This window comes from Ctenocephalides felis, unplaced genomic scaffold (assembly GCF_003426905.1).
Source record: "Ctenocephalides felis isolate EL2017-DRISC unplaced genomic scaffold, ASM342690v1 CF-g0.4_SCAFFOLD_01886, whole genome shotgun sequence".
NCBI lineage: Eukaryota > Metazoa > Arthropoda > Insecta > Siphonaptera > Pulicidae > Ctenocephalides > Ctenocephalides felis.
Window position 1 is genome coordinate 30794850 of NW_020538040.1, and position 22721 is coordinate 30817570.

Here is a 22721-nt window from a genome sequence, read left to right on the forward strand (position 1 = left end):
AGCAATGGCTGCAGGTCAAGCAAAGGGCATTGAGGTCTGGCCTTTAGATTTAGAATGTCGTGATACTATTCCTAATGAAGTATTTTTACCTGATACAACACCAGCAGGTAACAACAAGAATAAAAGCTTAATAAATGTTTTTGAAATTAATTTTATTAAATTGAATTTTTAAATATGTAATTTCAGAGAGGAATGCACGTTATACAAAGTGGAAAATGGCTGTGCAGCGTTCACTAGGATGGGCAACTATGAAGAAATCTAAAGCAATGACTGGTAATTAGTATTTCATTTTATATTTTAAACTGCACTCTAAATATTTAATAAATAATAACTACAATTTTTTTTTTCAAGATGAGCGTTATCAATTATTAGCATCTATTCCTGCGAGTCTTTACATAATAGGCAGTTTTTGTTTACTGGCGTTATCTCAATCAATGCGTAAATAATGATGATGCATTTAAATGATGTGTACATACATTATTGGTGCTTGTTGATATTGCATTTTCAAAAAAGGTGTAAAAGTAGAAATTAAGATCATGACCACATATGTATAAATATGTTTTGTATAAATATGCATTTAGTGTGTCATTGTAATATATAGCATATAAATATATTTGAAATTTAAGTAAATTTGGTTCTTGTTCAATGTATTAAATTAATATTTTGTATGCTACATACATTTCTTCATCATTTTAAAAACGTACAAGTAGCTACTCCAATTTAATATTTCAAAAATATAAATTTGAGATGATTTTATTGCATTTAAAGTTCAAAGAAAAATATTGATCTTAATTTGTGTTATCTTGTAATACGTAACATTTAGTATGTATTACAGGTATAATGCCAAATCAAAAGATATTTATGCATGAAAAATAAAATACTGAAAAGAATCCTACACAAATGTAAAAAAATCATTACATTTTCAATTGCTCGAAGCGCTATAGAAAAGAAAAGCTGAAATTGATATGCAATTAAAATCATAATAGTATAGTATAATTGTTAAATTGAAATCTATTATTTTGAAATTCTTGATTGGAGCAATTGAAATTTATTTTTTTAATGTTACATTTTTTACACTTACGAAATACAGTGGTACCCTGTTTTATGAGTGACGTGATATTCAAGATACGAGCTTTGGGCGAGTAAGAATTTTTTTGAAAAATGTTAATGATACTGAAAATATGAAAGATTTATTCAGTTGTAACAATGATTTTCCTACCACTCCATTTGGAATTTTAACTATACATTAATATTAATTGTATAGTTATACATATTGAGTTTGCGTTTTTTGCTTTTTGTGAATTTACAAAATATGCACTTTTATAACCATATAATTTTATATGAGATGGATTTATATGGCTTTGAGATACGAGTGTGGTATTGGAACGAATTAAATTCCTATGTTTGGGTGCCATATATTACAAAACTAGTGGTGCATAGATTCGATTTAGTGTGCAAATTGCTGGAACTTTCCGTACCGTAATATAAAATGTTTAAAAGCTTCAAAATTGTTTTAAATTGTAAAATTCTTGGGAATTTTAAAATTTTTGAGAAAGTTGGATATATTTTAAATTTTAAATATATATATATTTTTGTATTTCTTTCTTTTTTTAAATTTAGATATTTTTTTCAATGCAATAGCGCGCTAAGCTGTTATAGAGACAAAATATCGAAGCAAAATCATTATAAAATTTGGTGCGGAACCCATAGAAATATAAACAAAGTCTGTAATTATTATTACCATAGATGATGAAATGATTATTAAAATCTCTATAAAATATCTGATAATTTGATGTGCATACGGCATTTCTTTTTACTTTTTTTTTTATTCAATCTCCGAAACCGCTAGACCTGCCTTCCCATAAATTAAATCAGTACTTCATTTTGTTAAAACAAGTCAAATGTTTTTAAATTATTGAAGTCGGACGTTTCGCTCTCAAAAACTGAATTACCATTTTTTTGCACTTATTGCCCCATACCTTCAGAACGTCTGGACCTACCTTGGCCAAAAACTGATCAGCACCTGTTTTTAACAATAGGAATTAAATGTTTTTTGAATCATTCAAATCGGTTGATCTGTGTTCTAGAAATCGTCGACGAAAAATTTTATCCGCACATATACAGACACGCATACATACATCCATTTTATCTAAGGTATGCCAAAATGTTAAAAAACGTTTGAAACGTAAAAATATATAAAAAATTTCATTTTACGATTTTTGCGATTGCTATAACTTACCCTACGGTCAGTTAATTAACCCCTTAACTTACAATCATTATATTGTCTAGGCTTACAATGACGAGCACAGTCCGCATACGATAGTCTATAAATTTTGGCCAATTACGTAGGCCAAACGTAAATATTACGGCCAATTACGTAGGCCAAACGTAAATATTACGGCCATAGCCCGCGTACGATAATCGGGCCAGAAGCTAATATTACGCATTACGGGGATGGCCCGGTACGGTGATCGCAAGTATTACAAAATATTTATTTGTACGAAACTATAAAATACAAAATTATTTTCACTGTACATTGTGTGGGAAAATAGTCACAAACGCCGCGCCAGTTTGAACAACTTTGGCCCAACATTTTCGAATCTAAATCGTAATTTAAGGGGTTAATATATACAGTTACAATTTTAAAATCGGTGGCGATTCTGTGAATGATTGGCAACGTTTGAAATGGTTTGAAATAAATTTCGGTAAATGTCGGTTCTCCGCCAACTTTCATCAGCGCCGCCTATCTTATGATCTTCGATCGCTCACAGATGTCACTATCGACGTTGCGGTGCTTTCGAGCCGAAGTGCTCAGTACGCGTCGGACCGGCGTCGCAATCGCTTCAGCGTGTGTATCGGTTCAGTTTGATGTGTTTGTAGTGTCTGTGCGCGATCAATGTAGTCGGCCATAATGGCTGAGGAATTATTGGTGGTTTTAAATAGAAGTGAACATTTGGGTTTTGGTTTCTCCCTTCTGGGCACGGCAGGATTACCCCACATCATTTACGACATCGTCGAAAATTCTCCAGCTGCCGAATGTGGCGAGGTGAGTCCTTTTTTGCGCAATGTTGTCATTCAACGTTTTTTGTATATAAAGTGTCACACCGTACGTCTTCTGACCTTATGTCAATTTCATGTGACATTTGTTTATAAATAACAAATGGCTCGTGTCAGAATGGACAATAAACAACGCCGGTTGCTACATAACCTAACATCGATTTTTGCATAAATTATGCGGGAACGAATGTAAAATACATTTAACGGCTTCGCGAAAAGATATTAAATGCCCCGATATGCAACACTGATTGCAAATGTTTATATTTGCAATAGGCGGCACAGTGCAATGAACGCTCATATATATTCAGACATTTATAAATATGGAAAGACGTTCTATTATTTAGTATAACACGTGGTGAGACAGATCGAATAATAAATAAACTAACCAATCGAAACGCAATGCTCTGTGATTCGACTCGATTTTGCCAACCGACGAAATTGTTGTCATAGAGATTGTTGTCTTTTAATTTACTAATTATATGCATAGCAAATAATCGAATGGATGAGGATCGAAATAAATTCTGATTTTACATTATTTTTTATATCACAAACGAAAACTACGTGTGAAATCATGGTGATAAACTATATAAAATTATATTCATGTGTTATATAAATATATCTACATTACGCATTCAAAAGAGAACATCCTTTGGAATGTTCTGCCCCTTCCCAATATACTTTTACTTGAAATAGTGTGCACAATGCGAATCAATAAACATGTTTTTATGATCGGGCTGATTTAAAAATGAAAACTACTTGTACATTGTGCCTTAAGGCAAATTACTGGAACTTACCGTACTGAAAATTAAAATTTTTAAAATAGGTTTTTGAAAACTTTGAAAAAACTAGATTTTCGAGAATGTTGAATGTTTTAAACAGAATAGAGTTTTTTGAAAAATTTGACTTTATTTCAATATTTTTAAATTTTTGAAAATGTTTAGCTTTTTTTCAAAATTTTTAAAGATAAAATATCGAAGCGCAAATGCGCTGCTGTCTAACGAAATTGGTACGGAACCCATATAAATGTAAACAAAATTTATACTTATTATTAAAATCTATATGAAATATTTGACAATTTAATGTGCATATGTCTAATGATCATTATTGACCACCAAATGGTTTTTTTTTACTTTTTTTTATTGGATTTCTGAAACCACTGGTCTGCCTTTCCAAAAACATATCAGTCTTCATTTCGTCAATACAAATAAAATGCTTTTTAAACCATTCAAATCGGACGCTCCGTTATCTCAAAAACTGGAATTTCTACTTTTGGCACTTTTTTGCCCGTATCTTCGAAACGGTTGTAACTGCCTTTGTCAAAAACTAATCAGCGCGTCTCCTTATCAATAGGAATCGAATGTTCTTCGAATCATTCAAATTGGTTGAACCGTGTTCTCGAAATCGTGGACGAAAATTATATAGGCACATACTTACATACATATTACACACACATAAATCAATTTTTCTAAGGTATGCCAAAATGTTCAGAAACCTTTGAAACGTAAAAATATATAAAAAAATATATTTTCGATTTTTTTGCGATTACTATACCTTTCCCTACGAGAAGCTAATAAACAGACTCAGCTTTATATATTTTCAAGAATTTTATTAATATTTCTATGTTCTATCAAGATGATTTCTCTAACAATAAGGTATTGTTCTATTATTTTCAATTCAATTCAAAGGTAATCCATCAAGCAGTGTAAAAACCACGTTGTTAGCACAAAAGTTGGAATTGTCTTCTAATTTATTTTAACAACAGTTCGATTGTATTTTTATATTATTTTTATTCCGATTTCATTAAAATTCTAATGTATTTATTAATTCAGATTTATTTCAATTTCTATTACAATTAGAGATAGTTATCAATGAAATTGTAAACAATTTCGATTATATTATTCAAAAAGATCGAATACCAACATTTTATCCACTAAACTGGTCCGACTAGTCGTTCAAACTCGTTCTAATCAAAGTCACGCCCCTTTGTTGTTGTACAAATTACGAAACTTCTATATGCTTTTACACATCTGCCGCTAACTGTCGGCCCCTCAGCCCGATTCGGGCCTGGAATTAATTATTTCATTGGTAAATTTATTTTTGAATTTGAAATTCGATTTTTTATACACCTATCCCTAGTTTTTACACGGAAGATAGGTTCCATAAAAAACTGTGTAACTCCAAAAATTCATTCTTATATGGAAAAAACGTGATAAATGAAAACCACTAATACTGGTGTATGGCATGGTGCCTTAAGGCGAATTGCTGGAACTTCCCGTACTGTAATGAAATATTCGAGGAATATTAAATGTTTTCAAATAGATAATTGTAAATAAATACTGTAACTTCTGTCTAATATTTATGAGAAACTGAATTAAAAACTTAAAATTTTTTATTTAAAGTATATAAGTGAGCTTCAGAACGTTAGCAACAATTAAAATTAAAACCTGAAATATTTTGGATATACAATTTTTTTTCTAAAAGCAATTGTTTTGTCAATACAAGCAAAAAGTTTTTTGAATCATCCAAATCGGATGCTTAGTTCTCTCAAAAACTACAAAATCTAGTTTTGTATTTCAAACATACTAGCTTATACACACAAAAAAATTAGTTTTGTTCATAAAACTGGGAGTTACCATCTTATCTACATTTTCCATCATAGATATAGACTATGTACTAAGAATCCGTAACTGTAATATGCATTTTGCAGTGTTATATTCTGTCAGTAAAACAGTGAAAATGTTATTGTAGATATAGGCAAATTATATTTGTGTTTAAAATTTCATGTGAATGCAAAATTAATAAATTTCGTTAATTTTTTTTCAAAAACTGCGTAAAATCGAAAACGTGTAACACAAGGATAGATGCATTTATTTTATTTTATACTGGAGTAAAATAACTTTTCTAATATGCTGATTATGTTATGATTTATATTTAGCTCATGGAATTAATATTATCATTGCCCAAAGCCGAATTTAATCCAGAGTGTTAGATTAATGAAAATAATTTTGTCTCTTTTTTATGTTATAATTTATTTTTCGCCAATATTTATCAAATTGTATTTCATTAAAATTTTCATTCCATCTTCATTATTGGTAAATCAACAGAAATTGATTCCACATATCCCTGGTTCTCCACATTTTAGATTACTATGAATATCAATAATTACATATTATTAGGTTATTGATAGATGAATTGCTACTTAGATACTCGTGTATTGATAATATACAAAGAATAATTGATTTATTCATATATTTGCCTACATATAAGCATTTTTGAAAATGTGGAGAATGATGTTACATTTTTTGTGCCAGTTCATAATATAGTTTTGTTTTCAAACTTCTAAGTAATTTGAGTTTTTGTGTTTTATTTATCATTAATATGAGTTATTTATTTGCACATCATATGTATAATATTGCCATGACTGAGGACATATACCTGTAATTAATATGACACACACCTGTGCGCCACATGTTTACACATTACAGCCAATTTTTATAATATAATATTTCACGTTGATTTCTCAAGTTATTTTGCAGCGAAAAATTTGTATATTATTAATACACGAATGTTATAGATGTTATGTATATGTACATAATTGCAAAATATGTAATTTATAATTTCAAATTATAAGCCTTAATTCAAAATTCATAGCAAAATCGATCCAAAATATGTTTCCAGATGAACTCTTCAGGGTATTGTGATAATTATTGTTAAGTCAAAAATGGCAGTTTGAAATATGTAAAAATATTATCACAACTAGAAAGTATAACCAAACTGAAGGTTAAATTAAATTATTACAGGATATCTGTACTACCCCTATTATATTTTGTTCTTTATTTAATTTTTTTTATTTTACGTAGCCAATTTGCTTGACCAATGATCTCATAAATAGCCATTTATATTAATTATTATTATTATTATTATTATATTATTATTATCTTATTATTTCTAATATTGTTGTTTTGGTATATTTATTATTATCTGCCACTTATTGTTTTTATTCCTCTTTATAGTTTTTCTAGTATTCTTTTTATTATTAAGAAATTTTATTTATTAATTTTTTTATTATTATTACTTGCTTTTATTTTATATTGAATAATTATACTACTGATAACATTTTAATAAAAATACTATCCTTTATTTTGTACCCTTTTTTATTTAAATTTATGTTATTGTTCATCATTGTTACTAAATGTTCAATTAACACACAAAAATTGTAAATATAAAAAAAATTACTCATCAATATAATATATACATAATCAAAATGAAATATTTTTTTCTAACTAAATATTCATTTTAAATTACTAACTAACACTAAACATATACATATTCTATTTATTGATGTTGTTACACAGGGTTATATTATTTTTTGTAAATAGATATCATGGATAGAAATATTTTGTAGCAAAATTAACTCTAAAATAGCTATCATATAATAATATAACTGATTTTTGCCTTGAAATATATCCATTATTTAAAAATAACAATTTTGTCTCAATTAAAATTATGATAAAGAAACTAACGATCAACAGCATCGTTTATAAATTGAAACCCATCACGGCCAGCCTGATGTCAAGTAGTAGTGACATCGGTTTTTATTTGAAAATATAGATGGAAATATGTTTCCAAGTGAAACTAGCCCTTCCCAGGCATTGCTGTATCAAATTAAATATCATAAGTATTAGAAAAATTGTAATAATAAAGAACATCAAATGATAGGCCATCGGGTTGCCTGATACATAAGTATATAAGGCTCAGTTCTAATTGTTGTTCAAATAAACAAAGGAAAAAATCAATTGTGACTTTCCTCATGTTTTTTGCATATTTGCATATACAAATAAATTTATTTTACTTCACACTATTTTGTGCGTATTTATTTATTTTCTACCCGATTATGACTGACTGTTGAAACATGGGTAACAATGTGCAAAATATTACACAAACCTTCATAAAATAAGTTCTTTTATTTTCTTTTCGTTTAAATTATTTACTTAAGGATTTATGTATTTATTTTTCGTATTAACAAGTACATAATTTGACCCCATCCTTTTCCAAGCGGGTAATAAAAGACACCTTTACCTGCTATTGTTGTATTTTCTGCGTTGAAAGCCGCGTTGTGCTAACTCGGTTGAAGGGTACATATATACATGCGAAAGATATATTATTAAACCGTGAAATATAGAGAGAAACGTGTATTATAGGTTTAGAAAACTGCAGTCGAAGATACTTCCAGAATGCGATGTTTTATAATTGAAAATTATTAACTAGCTCAGCGAGTTTTTCTCCGAAATGAATTGATCAATGTCCAACTGAAAAAAGGATAAAGATAAAGGTGGATTATATAGGAAAGTCAGGGTTGTGTTAATACTATTCACTTAATAGTGAGCAATCTCTGCTTTTTTTAATATAAATTTATTTGGCCTCTTATTTACAAACTAGGGATTTACATAGTTCACATAATTTAAATTCTACTGTTCAACTAAATTTTTTTCTATGTATAATTTATACAATAAATCATCTATATTTGCTTGAAATTTAGAACATGATAATATTATGCGTTCTAAAGACCACACATTCTGAAAAAAAATATGGGTTCTAAAAGACCCCACTTTCGCACATTTTAATTCTTTCATAGTAACCTCTGTTATAACTCATCAATATTATAAGAAAGGCTACTCATTTTTTTAAAACTCTTTTTTTATTGTTGTTATTTATATCATAAGTTAAATGGTAAAATAGTAAATATCAAATATTTTGCATTCACTAAAATTTAAGTTGTTCGAATCTATTTGGGAAACGAAATGCAAATTATTTTGACCCAAGTGAGATAATTTTTTATTTCTATTACCATGTATCTTTAACTTTTATTCGAATTCGTATTATTGAATTTTCTTCCATTTTTTTTATTTTTTTTATAGAAAATCTTGTAATCTCCGAAACTTACTACGTTATTCAATTGACCTTCATAGCTTCATGATAAGAACGTTCATTAGCAATCGCTTGTTTCGGATTCGAAAGCCGCCTTGACCAGCTTGATATCAAGCTGTAGTGATATCAGATTTTCATTTGATATTATACATCTCAAATATTATCATATTGAAGTGAAAATTGTCTTTCATTCCCAATATCATATATATTGGGATCATACATCATCATACTAAATATATCTAATATAACCTCAACAGAAAAAGAATGTTCAACTACTGGGTTGCCTTTTAGAAAAACTAGGTACTAAAAAGGAATATACAACAAATTCTTCTTATAGAATACATAGTTCTGATTGCTGTTCATAGCAATTCATATAGTTCATATTATATACATAAAAAATGTTACTATAGTATGTTTTTTCTTAGTTACAAAAACATAGTAATTGGTATAATTTTGTTTTTATGCTTGCGAATATATAGATAGCAATATGTTTCCAAGTGAAAATAGCCCTTGCTCAGCATTGCTGCACCAATAAAAAGTCAGCCCTATTAGCTTAATTCTAATAACAAAAATCATCAAATATGGATGGATTAACCATTGGGTTACCAGTTACCATCTAAAAATACGAAGTAAGGAGAAGTTTCAGCCCAACAGCTCATAGGACGAAAGGTTCTGATTGCTCTTAAAAAAAAATTAAAAAAAAAAATGCTTGCGAATACTACTGCTATTATTGTTTATACTATTTATACTATTCCTATTATTGTTTATATTAGTAGAAGAGACTGGGTACGATGGCACCAATTTTTTTATCAGTAATAATTTTGTTAACTTTACAGTTATCTAGGAGAAAAGTAAATTAAATGGTAATTTGCACATTTTGTCTACGTGGAAATACTCAAATACGATGAATTAGTCATAAAATCAAATCGTACAAGAAAAGGGCGAGTGTCACAACCGTCCTGGGGATGTGGACTCAATGCAATAATGGAAACTTGTTCGAAAAAACATACTTCATATTTCTCTCTTTGAACCATATTTCAAAATCAGTATAATTTAGCTGTTATGACGACTGTCACTACCGTAACCTGGAGCGACCGTACCCAGCCTCACCTTCATTGATATTAAAAACTAGTGGGGTGCATGGCATCGTGCCTTAAGGCAAATTTGCTGGTACCGGAATTAAGAATCTTTGTACGGAACCCAAAAAAAAATTACACAAAATGTGTGCACATTATTATAATCTCTATGAAATATCTGATGATTTGATGTACATATGTTCAATAAATTTTTTTAACCGCCAAATGACATTTTTTTACCTTATTTTTATTGAGAGTCCCTAACCGCTGGACGTGCCTTTCCAAAAATTCATCTTGTCAACGCAAGTAAAATGTTTTTGAATTATTAAAATCGGACGCTATGTTCTCTTCAAAAATGAGTTACCGTTTTTGGCACTTTTTTCCCCGTATCTTCGGAACGGCTAGACCTGCCTTCGCCAAAAACTAATCAGCACGTCTTCTTATCAATACGAGTCGAATGCTTTTTGAAATATTCAAATCGGTTGATTGGTGTTCCCGAAATCGTCCACGAAAATTTGTATCCGCACACATACACACGTACACATACATACCTCCATTTTTTTTAAGATATGCCAAAATGTTCAAAAACCTTTGAAACGTAAAGATATATAAAAATTTTCATTTGCCCTACGGCAAGTTAATAATAAAAATGTATTATTAATTTATATACGTCTTTGGAGACCTGAACTGTGAATCACTCGTTGGTGTAAAATTATACATTTTCCAATAATTTTTTTATGTGTGTATATGTATAAGTGAGTGAACTAAATAGCTCATATAATGCTATTAATTCTGATAGCTAATGACAAATAAGTAATAAAAAAGTATATAAATAAGAGTGATATACATATATTTTAGAGAGAATAATAAGATGTTATAACATTGCTGCTATATGATTTGGATGTGTGTCAATAAATTATGTATGTACATATCAAGTAACGAGTAATAGTGTGAGGTCTTAGTCAGTGTACATGCCTCATCATTATATAATAATAAAAAAACATATGTTAACTATCCTAGTGTCATTTTTCCAATAAGTCTATGCATTATTAATGAGCGCGCAGTATCGAATATCGTTACCATATTCGCTTTCTATTGGATCCGTCTCTGTTGTGAAGTGATGTATGCACTGCACCGCTTGCCTGGCGCCTCGAATACTAACTTCATCGAGTGTAATGCCTTCAATGTGGGATGAAATTGTTTGTACAGACTTTTATATGGAGTGATACTTTTGTATCGCTGACACTTGACGCATTTTTGTTTCGATTAACGTACCGACGATATTAAACTCGGTGCATGTAATTCATTTACTCAAAATGTTAATGAGGAGATAATAATGAGAGGGTATAAACAATATGCTTTTGTTCACGGAATGTCCGTTCGTATATTAGCATATTAGTCTTAGCTATTGGCAACTTATCAAAATATCATATGTGATCATTTAACAATTGAATTTCTTTTTGAACAGACAGTACAGTATTATACAGACTTTCAACAATTGTATAACTTGATATTGTATAAATGTATACGATCGTAGTAAATAATATTTGATAGAACTCCAAATTTTATTCATTTTGGCCTTTATTAACTTTTCTCTATTTTTTGCCAAAAGAAATAATATATTGATAACTAGGTGTATGGGTGTATGCAGCATTTTGTCTTATGAAAAGTTGCATGAACTTCTTAAGTATAATTAATTAATCGAATTAACTAATGAGAATTCAGTTTTAGCTATTTAGGACCCCCAGAGTTCATGACTACTATTAGGGGGTCCACGTCAGCGAAAAAAGTTTCCGAATTCACGATATGAAAATGGGGATCAACGGTAATCCACCACGTTAATATCTATATACTATATCTATAACAAAATGTTATATACAATATTTATAAGTGAAACTAAAAAATAAATAAAAATATTTTTCTTTTTTATAAAAATGTGTAAGTTGTACCATAAGTAGGCAATCGATTTGTGGCTAAGCTTGTAATGACCCTATTTGCCTATTGAAAAGCTTGGCAAAATTCTTTAGTATTTCTAGATACTGAAGATCAGTCAATTTAATAAACAGTAGAAATGAGGTTTAGCGTTATTACTGATCTCCTAACAAAAATATAGTTGTAGACTGGGCATCATTAGCCTAGAGATATAAGAGTAAACCTTACAAAATTGTTACTAAATATTAATAATTGAACATTTACTTTCGGGCAAATATGACAATACCGAAGGGGTCGTCCAAGGCACTAAAAACCTACGGTTATAGAACATGCACCTTATCGTCATGTTAAAATTCATTGAAACCGCCAAAACCATTTTTTTACTTATAATAACGAAGAAAGGACCCGACCGATATTTGCCTAAAATTGATCAGCACGCTCCCTTGTTTTTTTTTTGGGAACAATTTTAAATCTGGGTTTTTTTTAACTTTTTCTAAATTTGGTCTAAAACGATTCAGATTTACTTGAAATGTCGAGAAAATATAAATTGAGCATGGATTTTTTTTTCCAAGAACAAACGTTTTCTTCGAGAAATTAAAAATGCATTTTCTGGAAAACTTACATGAAATAAACATTTATTTTTGTATGTATACGCATGGATCTTACATTATTTGTAATATTATATATTATATTTTTCTCAATTTCTTATTATTGTTGTCAGGAATTTTGTATGTAATAATGTTTATTGATTGTAGACATTTGGTAAATAGATGGATGGAATGATGTTTCTAATATTACATTTAAAATGGTTTCAAATTTAATAATTTAAAAATAATTATTGAATGTGTAAAACAGGGTTGATGTATTTTGCAATAAACTATTCAAACAAATGTTTTTAAATATAATAATACATTATTAGCTCAGGTTTGTTTTAATTTCTCTGTTAAAGGTCTCCTTTATGACCTGCGTAACTTTTTAGGTCACATTCCAATTTGTTTGACATTTTACCAAATAATTAACTTGAAGAGCTCACATTTTAGCTAAAATTAAACAGATGAAGCAAACAACTAAAGACCTGTACTGGCTCTGAGGACGCAAATCAAAACTAACACTTGTAAACAAAACTATAATATATAATCTTAATTTACAAAACTATAATTAGGCCTATTTGGACTTAAGGCATTGAACTTTGGGGTCGTGCTAGTAAGTCCAATATAGTTCTTACACAACGTGCCCAATCAATAATTTTGCGACGAAGAGATTATGTTCTCACTGTAGCTCATAGAATTACTTTACTTTATTCTGATTGTTACATACAAATTTAATAAAAAAGAACCAAATAGTTATGGCTTTTTATAATATGACGCATAAATCTTAATTCTATAACGATGTCAAGACAACCAATATCAATATTTGTGACCTTTGCTAGGTTTTTCAACCTGAATTAACATTTTCATACACAAAAGAGTAAACATTATAGGCCGATGTGACTTGAAAATCACAAAGTTCATTAATACCAAAAAATTTGGTTAAGCAGAATTTTTTTTGCTCTTCATTTGCATCAATAGGCTTATAATTACTGATTTTTTGTTCTCCTAACTTTTTTTATATGGAAAACAAAAATTCGGTCCATAGAGGGAACTCCTGGAATCGATAGTCAAGAATTGTTAGCTGAATCATTAGATATAAAATAAAGTCAATATTTTCGATCGATTTTTTTTATTTACATTTGTGAATGACAATCTGTCGTTATAAACAACATTCAGTAATTTTAATGGTTTATTAAATAAGGAAAAAAGGTCGAAAGGTCACCCAGTGGTGATCCGATTCCATGTTGGATATGTTTGGCTTATAGATGTAGTCCTGATGTGAAAAAATTTAAATAAAGCCTACGAGTAATTGTTCATATTATAGGATTACTAAAGGATATCAAAAAGGGGTCATTTTCTTCTGAGCCGTTCAATGCCATGGCTTTTTATTAAGTTTTTGGCCATGATGTTTTAATCAAATTTAATTCAATTTTTTTTTACAAATTTCTTTATCACTAAGAAGTGATCTCTTCCACCAACGCTCTTACTATTAAGATGCGTCCTTCTTCAAACAACAAAGAGCGCTATTGAATCAACGTATAATAATAATGATTCAGAAGGAACCACACGAAATAGTTCGTTCGGTCACGGTTTCAATTATGAATAAAGCATGAGGTCATTACGTGATTGTAATTAGTAAAAATCACGCTACATGCAATGAACTGATTATTCTAGACCTCGAAATAACTCCGTCATAGGCCAATAGTGAAAGTGAAATGCAGTTTTTATAGTTCCGTACCGTTATGGTTCAAGTTCGAATCAAATTTTGCACCAGTCGGTAGTAGTCATTCATAAATGGAATTAACACTTTTGGGAAATGTTTTCTTTGTTAAAGCAAACTCGGTTATAACACTGGAATTTTCTCACATAATTTCCGAAATGTACATACTTGAATCTATTTTCAAGTAATGTTTTTAAAGGCGCGGTACTTCATAATATGTTTGTTTAGTAGCAATCACGTATTTTTAATGATATGATATTTTCAGATAACGTACAACTAGATTTTTAGACGCAATTTAATAGAAAATTTATCGTAATGTAATAAGTAGATTATTATTCAATTTTTGTCGTGGAATTGATTTGAACAAATAATTGGCTTTCTATTACAGCATTGTATATTCTTTCAGAATTTAATAGTCCATGCGAGTGAGGATTTTATTCATCTAGTTACTCTAATAGGTAATTAAGGTTTTCCTTAAGGTTTCCCTTGTGGCAGTAGTGATATCAATTTTCACTTAAAAATATAGATCAACTAGTTGTGCATGGCAACGTGTCTTAAGACAAATTGCTGAAACTTCCCGTACCGAAAATTTAAATTTTTGAAAAATATTTAATTTTTTTTTAATTTTGAAAAAATTAGATATTGAGAATCTGAAGATTTATTGAGATGGTATTCATAATCTATTAAATTTTAAATCATAATTTATGAAATTTACATTACATATTATTCACATAACAAATGTTTGTTAATGTTATGCTGTTCGAAAATTGATTATATATGGTTTTTTATATTATTTTTGACACATTATTAATATTAACTAGATTTACAGTAATAACTACGATAAATTTAAATACTTGTTTTTGTTAACTCAAACTGATATTTAGTATTCTGTCTAACAAAAACAAAAAATATTTTTATAAATATATTTTCACAAGAGAATTTTTTTCAATATTTTTATATAAAGTGAAGAAAACTAATTAAAACTCTTACATTTAAAAAGTACAATGGTGAAGTCTGCTTCACATTTATGTTTCCCACTAATATTATATCTTTGAATCCAGAATTCAGGTTTTCATAACCAGAATGGTGATAAGTCTTTCGAAGCAGCACTAATTATACCAATCGATTTGATTATGTGCTTGAAGTTATGAGTAGGAAAAAGATATGTGGAGTAGACTTAATCATTATACGTTTTAAATGTAATAGTTTTATATATTTGTCTTGGTTTTATATAAAAGTATTGGAAAAATATATCTCTTATGAAAATAGATTTATTAATTATTTTTATTTTAATTTTTTAATATAAAATATACATTTGTTTCATTTTGTTCAGATATATACTGGATTTCTGTTTAAGGTTATAAAAGCAAGTATTTAAACTTTCCCAAACTTTATCTTCATTATAAATATTAAGTTTGTGATAAAAATAATTTAAAAATCGTAAGCAATAAATTTAAGGATAGCACAGCATTAATAAAAATATATAATGCAAATAGTAAAGAAGTATAAATAGTATAAAGCATTTGTCAAAAAAAAATCATAGACCTTATAAGACATGGACCGCCAGGTCTCATATGTTTCCCATATCAAAAAGTGTCAAATGATAGAAGTCGATAGTGACGTCAGCGGTTGAGTTCCGTAGACCTCAATAATATAAAATAATACATATGTATAAGATCTATGGTGAGCTTACGTAGCGATCGTAAGCATTCGACGGTTCTCAGTAACGCTCGTTTACCGGGTGACGTCACTAGCGCCCTGCTCACAACCATAACAGAAAAAAAGGTAAATACTACGTTAATAGTTATTCATATTTTAATATATATTTTACAATTTTTTACTGGCTCTTTACTACAATAAAATCTTTGCTTTTGAATATAAAAACTAAAAATTATTAAAAAAATTTCTTCAATTTTATTAAAACTTAATATTAATTAAAGTTTACTGACTTAAGTCTATGGTATGAATAGTATGGTGATGAATCTCGAAGCCGAAATTAAATGAATCGAAGCGCGTAAACGCCGCGTTGCAGTCTCACTTAACTCACTATTAATTAAAATCTTTATAAAATATCTGATAATTTGATGTGTATATGCCAAATGGGTTTTGTTGTGCTTTTTTACTAGATTTCCAAAACCGCTAGACCTGCCTTCCTAAAAATGTAATCAATTTGGCACTTTTTGCCCCGTATCTTCAAAATGGGTTATCCTGCCTTTGCCAAAAACTAATCGGCACGTCTTCTTAACTTCAATACATGTCAAATGTTTTCTGAATTTTTCAAATTGGTTGATTCATGTGCGCGAAATCGTCGACGAAAATTTGCCAAAATGTACAGAAATCTTTAAAAATATATAAACATGTTTGTTTTCGATTTTTTTGCGATTACTATAACTGTATATGAGATTTAATTTTTATCAGATAAATAGACCAATTGAAATAAACAAAAATTATACAGGTTAAAATAAACAAACTCTTGGGCAAAAATGGTTTGTTTTCCAGCTATTAGAAAAGCACTAAAATTAAATAATTATCTCGAAGAAGTTTCTTTTTTGTCATTTGATTAGCAAATTTTATGTTTTTTCGATCATTATGAATGAAAAATGGTTGGAAATCACTGGCTTAATAACTAATTAGACAAAATTTTGCAATCTGCAAGTGATTAATTAGATTTAAAAAATCTATAATCACACTAATTTGAGTGCACAAATCCGCACATCACATAGTAGGTACACATGGTCTAAAAGCTCGTCCCATTATTCTAAAATTTATTGACTTTTTATAATTAATCATTTATCGTAGTTCCATAAAATTTATGTTAGATGAGACTATAATTTTTATCTCTAAGTTTTTTTTGAAAAAAGATTGTTACAATAAATTGCGAAGAAACTGTGCGGTCGATCTGGACGAAAAACAGCACGATGCCAACTGAAAACTTTCGATCAGTTTTTGAATTTTCAAAATTGGTTCTGAAATGTCAAAATGACATTTTTTTAAGAGTCTATAATTTTTTGTCGACGACATCAGAGCGGATCACCTGATTTAAAGGATTTAAAAAACATTCGATTCGTGTTGATAAATTGTCAAAGGCAGGCTCAGCGGTTTCGGAGATACAAAAAAGTTTAAAAGGTTATCAATTTTATTTGAAAGAACTGATCATCCCAATAGAATGATTAAAAAAATATATTGCTTGTGTTGACGGTGTGAAACAATGATTAGTTTCAAATTAACAGTTTTTGTTATTATCTCATTGTTATTTCTCATTCATCAATTTATATTGATCATTGATTACTTTTATTCCTCGAATATTTAATTACTGTTTCGATACGTTAAGATTCCCACTCGTATGTATTCCCAAAAAGAACGATGATTTACAATTTACATTGTGCTCACATAAGAAATACTCAAATATAAACAACCAGAGAATTAGCTCCCGCGAAGTTGTTTAGATTTAATAATCTATAGTGTTGACAGACGATATTAGATAATGTCCATAAAAGATAAGAGTAAAATGATAGTGCCTGTAAGCCACTAATCACCTTCTTTATACTTTCTTTCTCTATACTTGTTTCTTTATACATTTCTTTATACTTGTTTATCTATGCCACTAATCACCTTCTTTACTCGCACATCCGTATGAAAATTAACTAAGTTTTAAATAATTAAAATTTTTCCGGGGCCTCCTGCGAGGCCCCCCCAGGCGCGAGGCCGCCGACACCGCCGACGCCTAGCGCCGCTACTGATTGGACAAGTCATACTTTCTTGAACCATCAGAAATCCTATGTCTGACCTCAGAAAGTCAAATACATCCACAAGTGAGGACCAACAAAGTTTCAATCGATTTTCACAACCTGCATGGTGATGATAAGTCTTTAGAACCAGCAACAATTATACCGATCCATGTCCCATATCCAATCCATTCGACTATGTGCATTCCTCTGGATTTGAAGTTATTAGTAGAAAAAAGAAATGTGGAGTAGACTTTACCACTATTGTACTTTTTAAATGTAATAATTTTAGTTTTCTTCACTTTATGAACGAAATAAAACAAATGTACATCTCATAAAAAATATTTTTATAAATATATTTTCATAAAAGAGAATATTTTTCAATATTTTTATATAAAGTGAAAAAATCTAAAATTATTACATTTAAAAAGTACAATGGTGAAGTCTACTCCACATTTATGTTTCCTACTAATAACTTCAAATCCAGAGGAATGCACATAGTCGAATGGATTGGATATGGGACAAGGATCGGTATAATTGTTGCTGGTTCTAAAGACTTATCATCACCATGCTGGTTGTGAAAATCGATTGAAACTTTGTTGGTCCTCACTTGTGGATGTATTTGAATTTTCGAGATAAGGCATGGGATTTCTGACAGTTCAAGAAAGTATGACTTGCCCAATACCATTACCTGAATTTGCTCCGTAATCGGAAGCAAAATCCACCGATTCCAGGATGAATGTGAAAGTCAAGCATCTTCGATTTGACGTGTGTGCTTAGATGGATTTTGAACGTTTGGAACAATGAGCCTTTGTGTCGGTGAGCATTTTTCGCATTGTTTTTATCCGAATGGGTACTGCGATGAGGTGAGCTACCAAGGTGGGGATCTATGGTTGTTTCAGCTTCGCTAATCCAATGGAGGACGACGATTACCTTCTTCACGTCGTCAAGCAAATTTATTTAATTTCGGCTTTGAGGTTCATCACCATATTATTCATACCTAGGCTTAAGTCAGTAAACTTTAATTAATATCAAGTATCAATAAAAATGTATCAATTTTTTAATAATTTTTAGTTTATATATTCAAAAGCAAGAATTTTATTGTAGCAAAAAAACAGTAAAAATATGTAAGATATATGTTAAAATGTGAATAAAATATTGACGTAGTATTTACCTTCTTTTTTTCTATTATGATTGTGAGCAGGGCGCTAGTGACGACACCGGGTGAACGAGCGTTGCTGAGAACCGTCGAATACTCTAGATCTGCTATGTAGGCTCACCATAGACCTTATACATATGTATTATATTATTAAGGTACTTTTCTAGCTTGATTTATATTGATTTTATATAGGTAATTTCATACATTTTATTTCCCTGCAAAAAATTCGACAATCTGAAATCATATTATAAAATCCACTTATTATATGTAAATTTCGCACGACTAGGTCAAATGATGTCATTTTCTTAATTATATTTCACAACTATATTTCAAATCATATTTAGCCTGCACGTCCATTGTTATATGGGAAATATGAAATCTTCAATTTATCTTCGCTGAATCGAATTGGAGATGATCTCTCTGAATGTCATTTTACATTTCATATCATATTTACAACTATCATTTGCATCTTATTTTTACTTTAATGATTTTTAAGAAAAGCGATGAGAATAGTTTTTCCTTGGCACGTTTTCGGCCAGATGGTAGTTTGCAGCGTGGAATTAAATTCCAATGATATAGATATTGATTTGAACTTTGGTGACTTGGTGACCTACATTTTGGGGTTTTAACTATCCACTGTGTCGAGTTGTGCTATCTTCTTTCATTTGCTCTAATCCAACTTTTATGCTTTCGTATTACCTCTGTATATTTTTTATTATTTTGAGGATATCTGCAAGGATTTGATAGCGGTATTTTAGACTTCGTATTATATATAGACATTGACTGTTTTTGATAGCAATATCATACAGTATTATGAAAAAATTCAATAATATTTTAAATTTAAACAATAACAATTTCTGCTATCTTCAATTACTGTTTCGGGGCTTAATATATGCCTGAAAGTTATGATATAATGATGTGTCACAAACAATTAAATTAAACATATGGTGGCAGATGTATCGAATGTGATAATAGTGACGTATATTTTTTTTTCTATTAAATTTTAATTACTCTATTTTAATGTGCGCTTCCAAATTTATTTTCAATAATGTAGAAAATCGTTCTCTAAAATAATAATGATTTGAATACGTGATTTCATACTAATATTTATTTACTAAAATACAAGTACGTTTTTCTGATAACATATCACTCCATTGATTTATTGGTTTTATTTCTACTACAAAACTACACTGTTACTGCCTATTATATTCTTACTTAAATTTCATACTTTGTTAGGAAAACCATACATTTCAGAAATTATTACTCTAAAAAAGACAAAATGCTGAATAACATGATGATTAAATATTATTTTGTCTCGAATCAGTTTCTTCATCAAGTGAATTTTATATCTAATTTTGCTCTATGAAACATTAGATCTCTCCATGAAGTGAATTATAATTTTTTTTCTTTTTTAACTTTTTTTCTATCTTTTCATGTAACAATTTTAGGGAAATAAAAAAGCTCTATATAATTACATATATAGAACATATTATGATCAATATATTTTGTGCTTCGTCAAAAATAATATCAAGCTAGCAGATTAAACTTTAGTTGATTATCATTTGGATAATCTCACTTTTTTCCGCCTAAGACGTTATAAATATAGAAATATAGAATATTTTCTTGGATTTCTTTGGGTTTTAAAATTTCAACCCATGTTTGTTTGCCTAAGTTACATGATCTATTCTCCATATTCGTTGAAATGTTATTGTTTTTACTAGGATATGTAACTCTACTTGAGTAGGAAGATTGAATGGATGTTATGTCCGGCTTCGAATAACAGAATGTAAAACCATTTTCCAAGAAAATTTGATCTAAAATTAGAACTACGAAAATTGTTTTATATTGATCTTTATTCCTAGAATTGTTCCGTTCCAAATTCCGATGTTATAAATTCAATCATTTATTAAATAATTGTATTCATAGTGGGAATGAGCAAAGCAAAAACAAAGAAATGAAAATAAAATTATGAACATTAACGCTCACGGCATTTCAGTAGAGTAGAGCAGGACTTGAAGGTGCGCGGGTAAAAAGGTCCACGACTGATATCTCAAAAACGAGTAAAGTTTAGAATTCTTCAACAACAATATTTGAAAGTAGAGGGAAAAACATGTATAACCTGCCATCACCTTGATTTTTACGAGGATGACGAAAATCCATAACGAAAGTTTTTTTTTTCATTGTTATTAGTTTTTTTGTTGTGAGCACTGTTGTTCAGTTTATTAGACCTTAATATAATTTTTAAGTATACGTTAATTAATTGTTTTATAAGATGAATTGTTATTTTTAAGTTAGATTCAACAGTTTTTTATATAAACTTTATAAAAGCTTACATATGGGTGGGGGGGTAAAAGGGCCATCTGAGCCTTTACTCTGGTAAATAGTAGTAAAAAAAGGAATTTAAACTAACAAAAGCAACTTGGCAATAGATAGGTCAAATAAATAGTTATTCTAACTCTGCTGATAATACTAGATCGAGGTTATATACATGTTATCTCTATCAAAAATGTACCCATGAAATTTACATTTGCATTGGTTGAATAATATAGGTATTATTTCGTAAAATGCTTAAAATTAAAAATAAGACATTGGACTTGTTTGCCTCCTGGCTGTCCTACTTTACCCCGCATATCATGGGGTAAAGAGGACCAGGTGACAAAATTTTGAAAAATAGCAAAAAAAAACATTTTTACAATGATGAATTAGCTGGGAGTTTTACTGAACATGGTTAGGTATGGGTTATTCACAATATAATTGCTCAAAGTCAAATTGGATCTTTGTGCCCCGCCCTACCCTATATGTTTTACACATTTCATTTTTGGTCTCATTTTTTTTTAAATTTCACACACGTTCTATGAACCAAATCAACTTCTGTTTCATTTACTCTGAACACTATAAAGAACTATAAAACATAATTTTTATTGCTCATAAGCAACCTCTACTAATGTTTGCCTAAGCTATGATATGGGTGGTACTTTTCCCTCTATTTGTTGGTTATCAGTTCGTGTGAGTATGATTTATAATTTACCAAGAGTGTATATACCCCAAACAATAACATTTCTGAGATCTAAACGGTAGATGCAATAAATTTTCTCAGTCAAGACGATAAGATAGTAAACTTTTGAGTAAAATAAATTATTCCTCATATATAGTATACGTTCTCTAGAATGTACCTATGTCTCAGTATTATTATCGAAAGATAAGTATATATCTGTTGCAATGATTCCTGATTTTAGTTGATTATTTTCAAATTAGAATTATAATTGCTAATATTAATTTTGTTATTTTGCTGAAACTAAGGAATAGGTAAACACCTATCGCCGACGAAGATGTAGATAAATAAAACAATCATAGTGTATAATGGATCATAATATTGTAGTATTACGTAAATTACGTAACTTTTCGAAAGATATTAATGGGGAATCGTGCTGCTGAATAGTATTTTTGTAAAGATCTGCGAGCCGTTTCTTCGCAATTATTTGTTGAGAAAAAAATCTTTTAACGATTTTGATGAAACTTTGTATGACAACAGAT

General features: G+C 29.4%; 2 protein-coding genes across 3 annotated transcripts in view; both read left to right on the top strand.

Moving 5' to 3' along the window:
* The window catches only part of LOC113377052 (glycerol kinase-like), a 42481-nt gene extending 41943 nt beyond the window's left edge, over positions 1-538 (top strand). Inside the window, exons 13-15 of the mRNA XM_026617228.1 lie at positions 15-107; positions 187-273; positions 352-538. Of these exons, the coding sequence (XP_026473013.1) occupies positions 15-107; positions 187-273; positions 352-446 (275 nt within the window). The 3' untranslated portion in view covers positions 447-538. The remainder of the gene's footprint in view (positions 1-14; positions 108-186; positions 274-351) is intronic.
* Positions 539-2831: 2293 nt separating this feature from the next.
* The window catches only part of LOC113376787, a 481471-nt gene continuing 461581 nt past the window's right edge, over positions 2832-22721 (top strand). For both annotated transcript variants that reach the window (XM_026616843.1, XM_026616844.1), the window contains exon 1: positions 2832-3046. In XM_026616843.1, the coding sequence (XP_026472628.1) occupies positions 2912-3046 (135 nt within the window). In that variant the 5' untranslated portion in view covers positions 2832-2911. The remainder of the gene's footprint in view (positions 3047-22721) is intronic.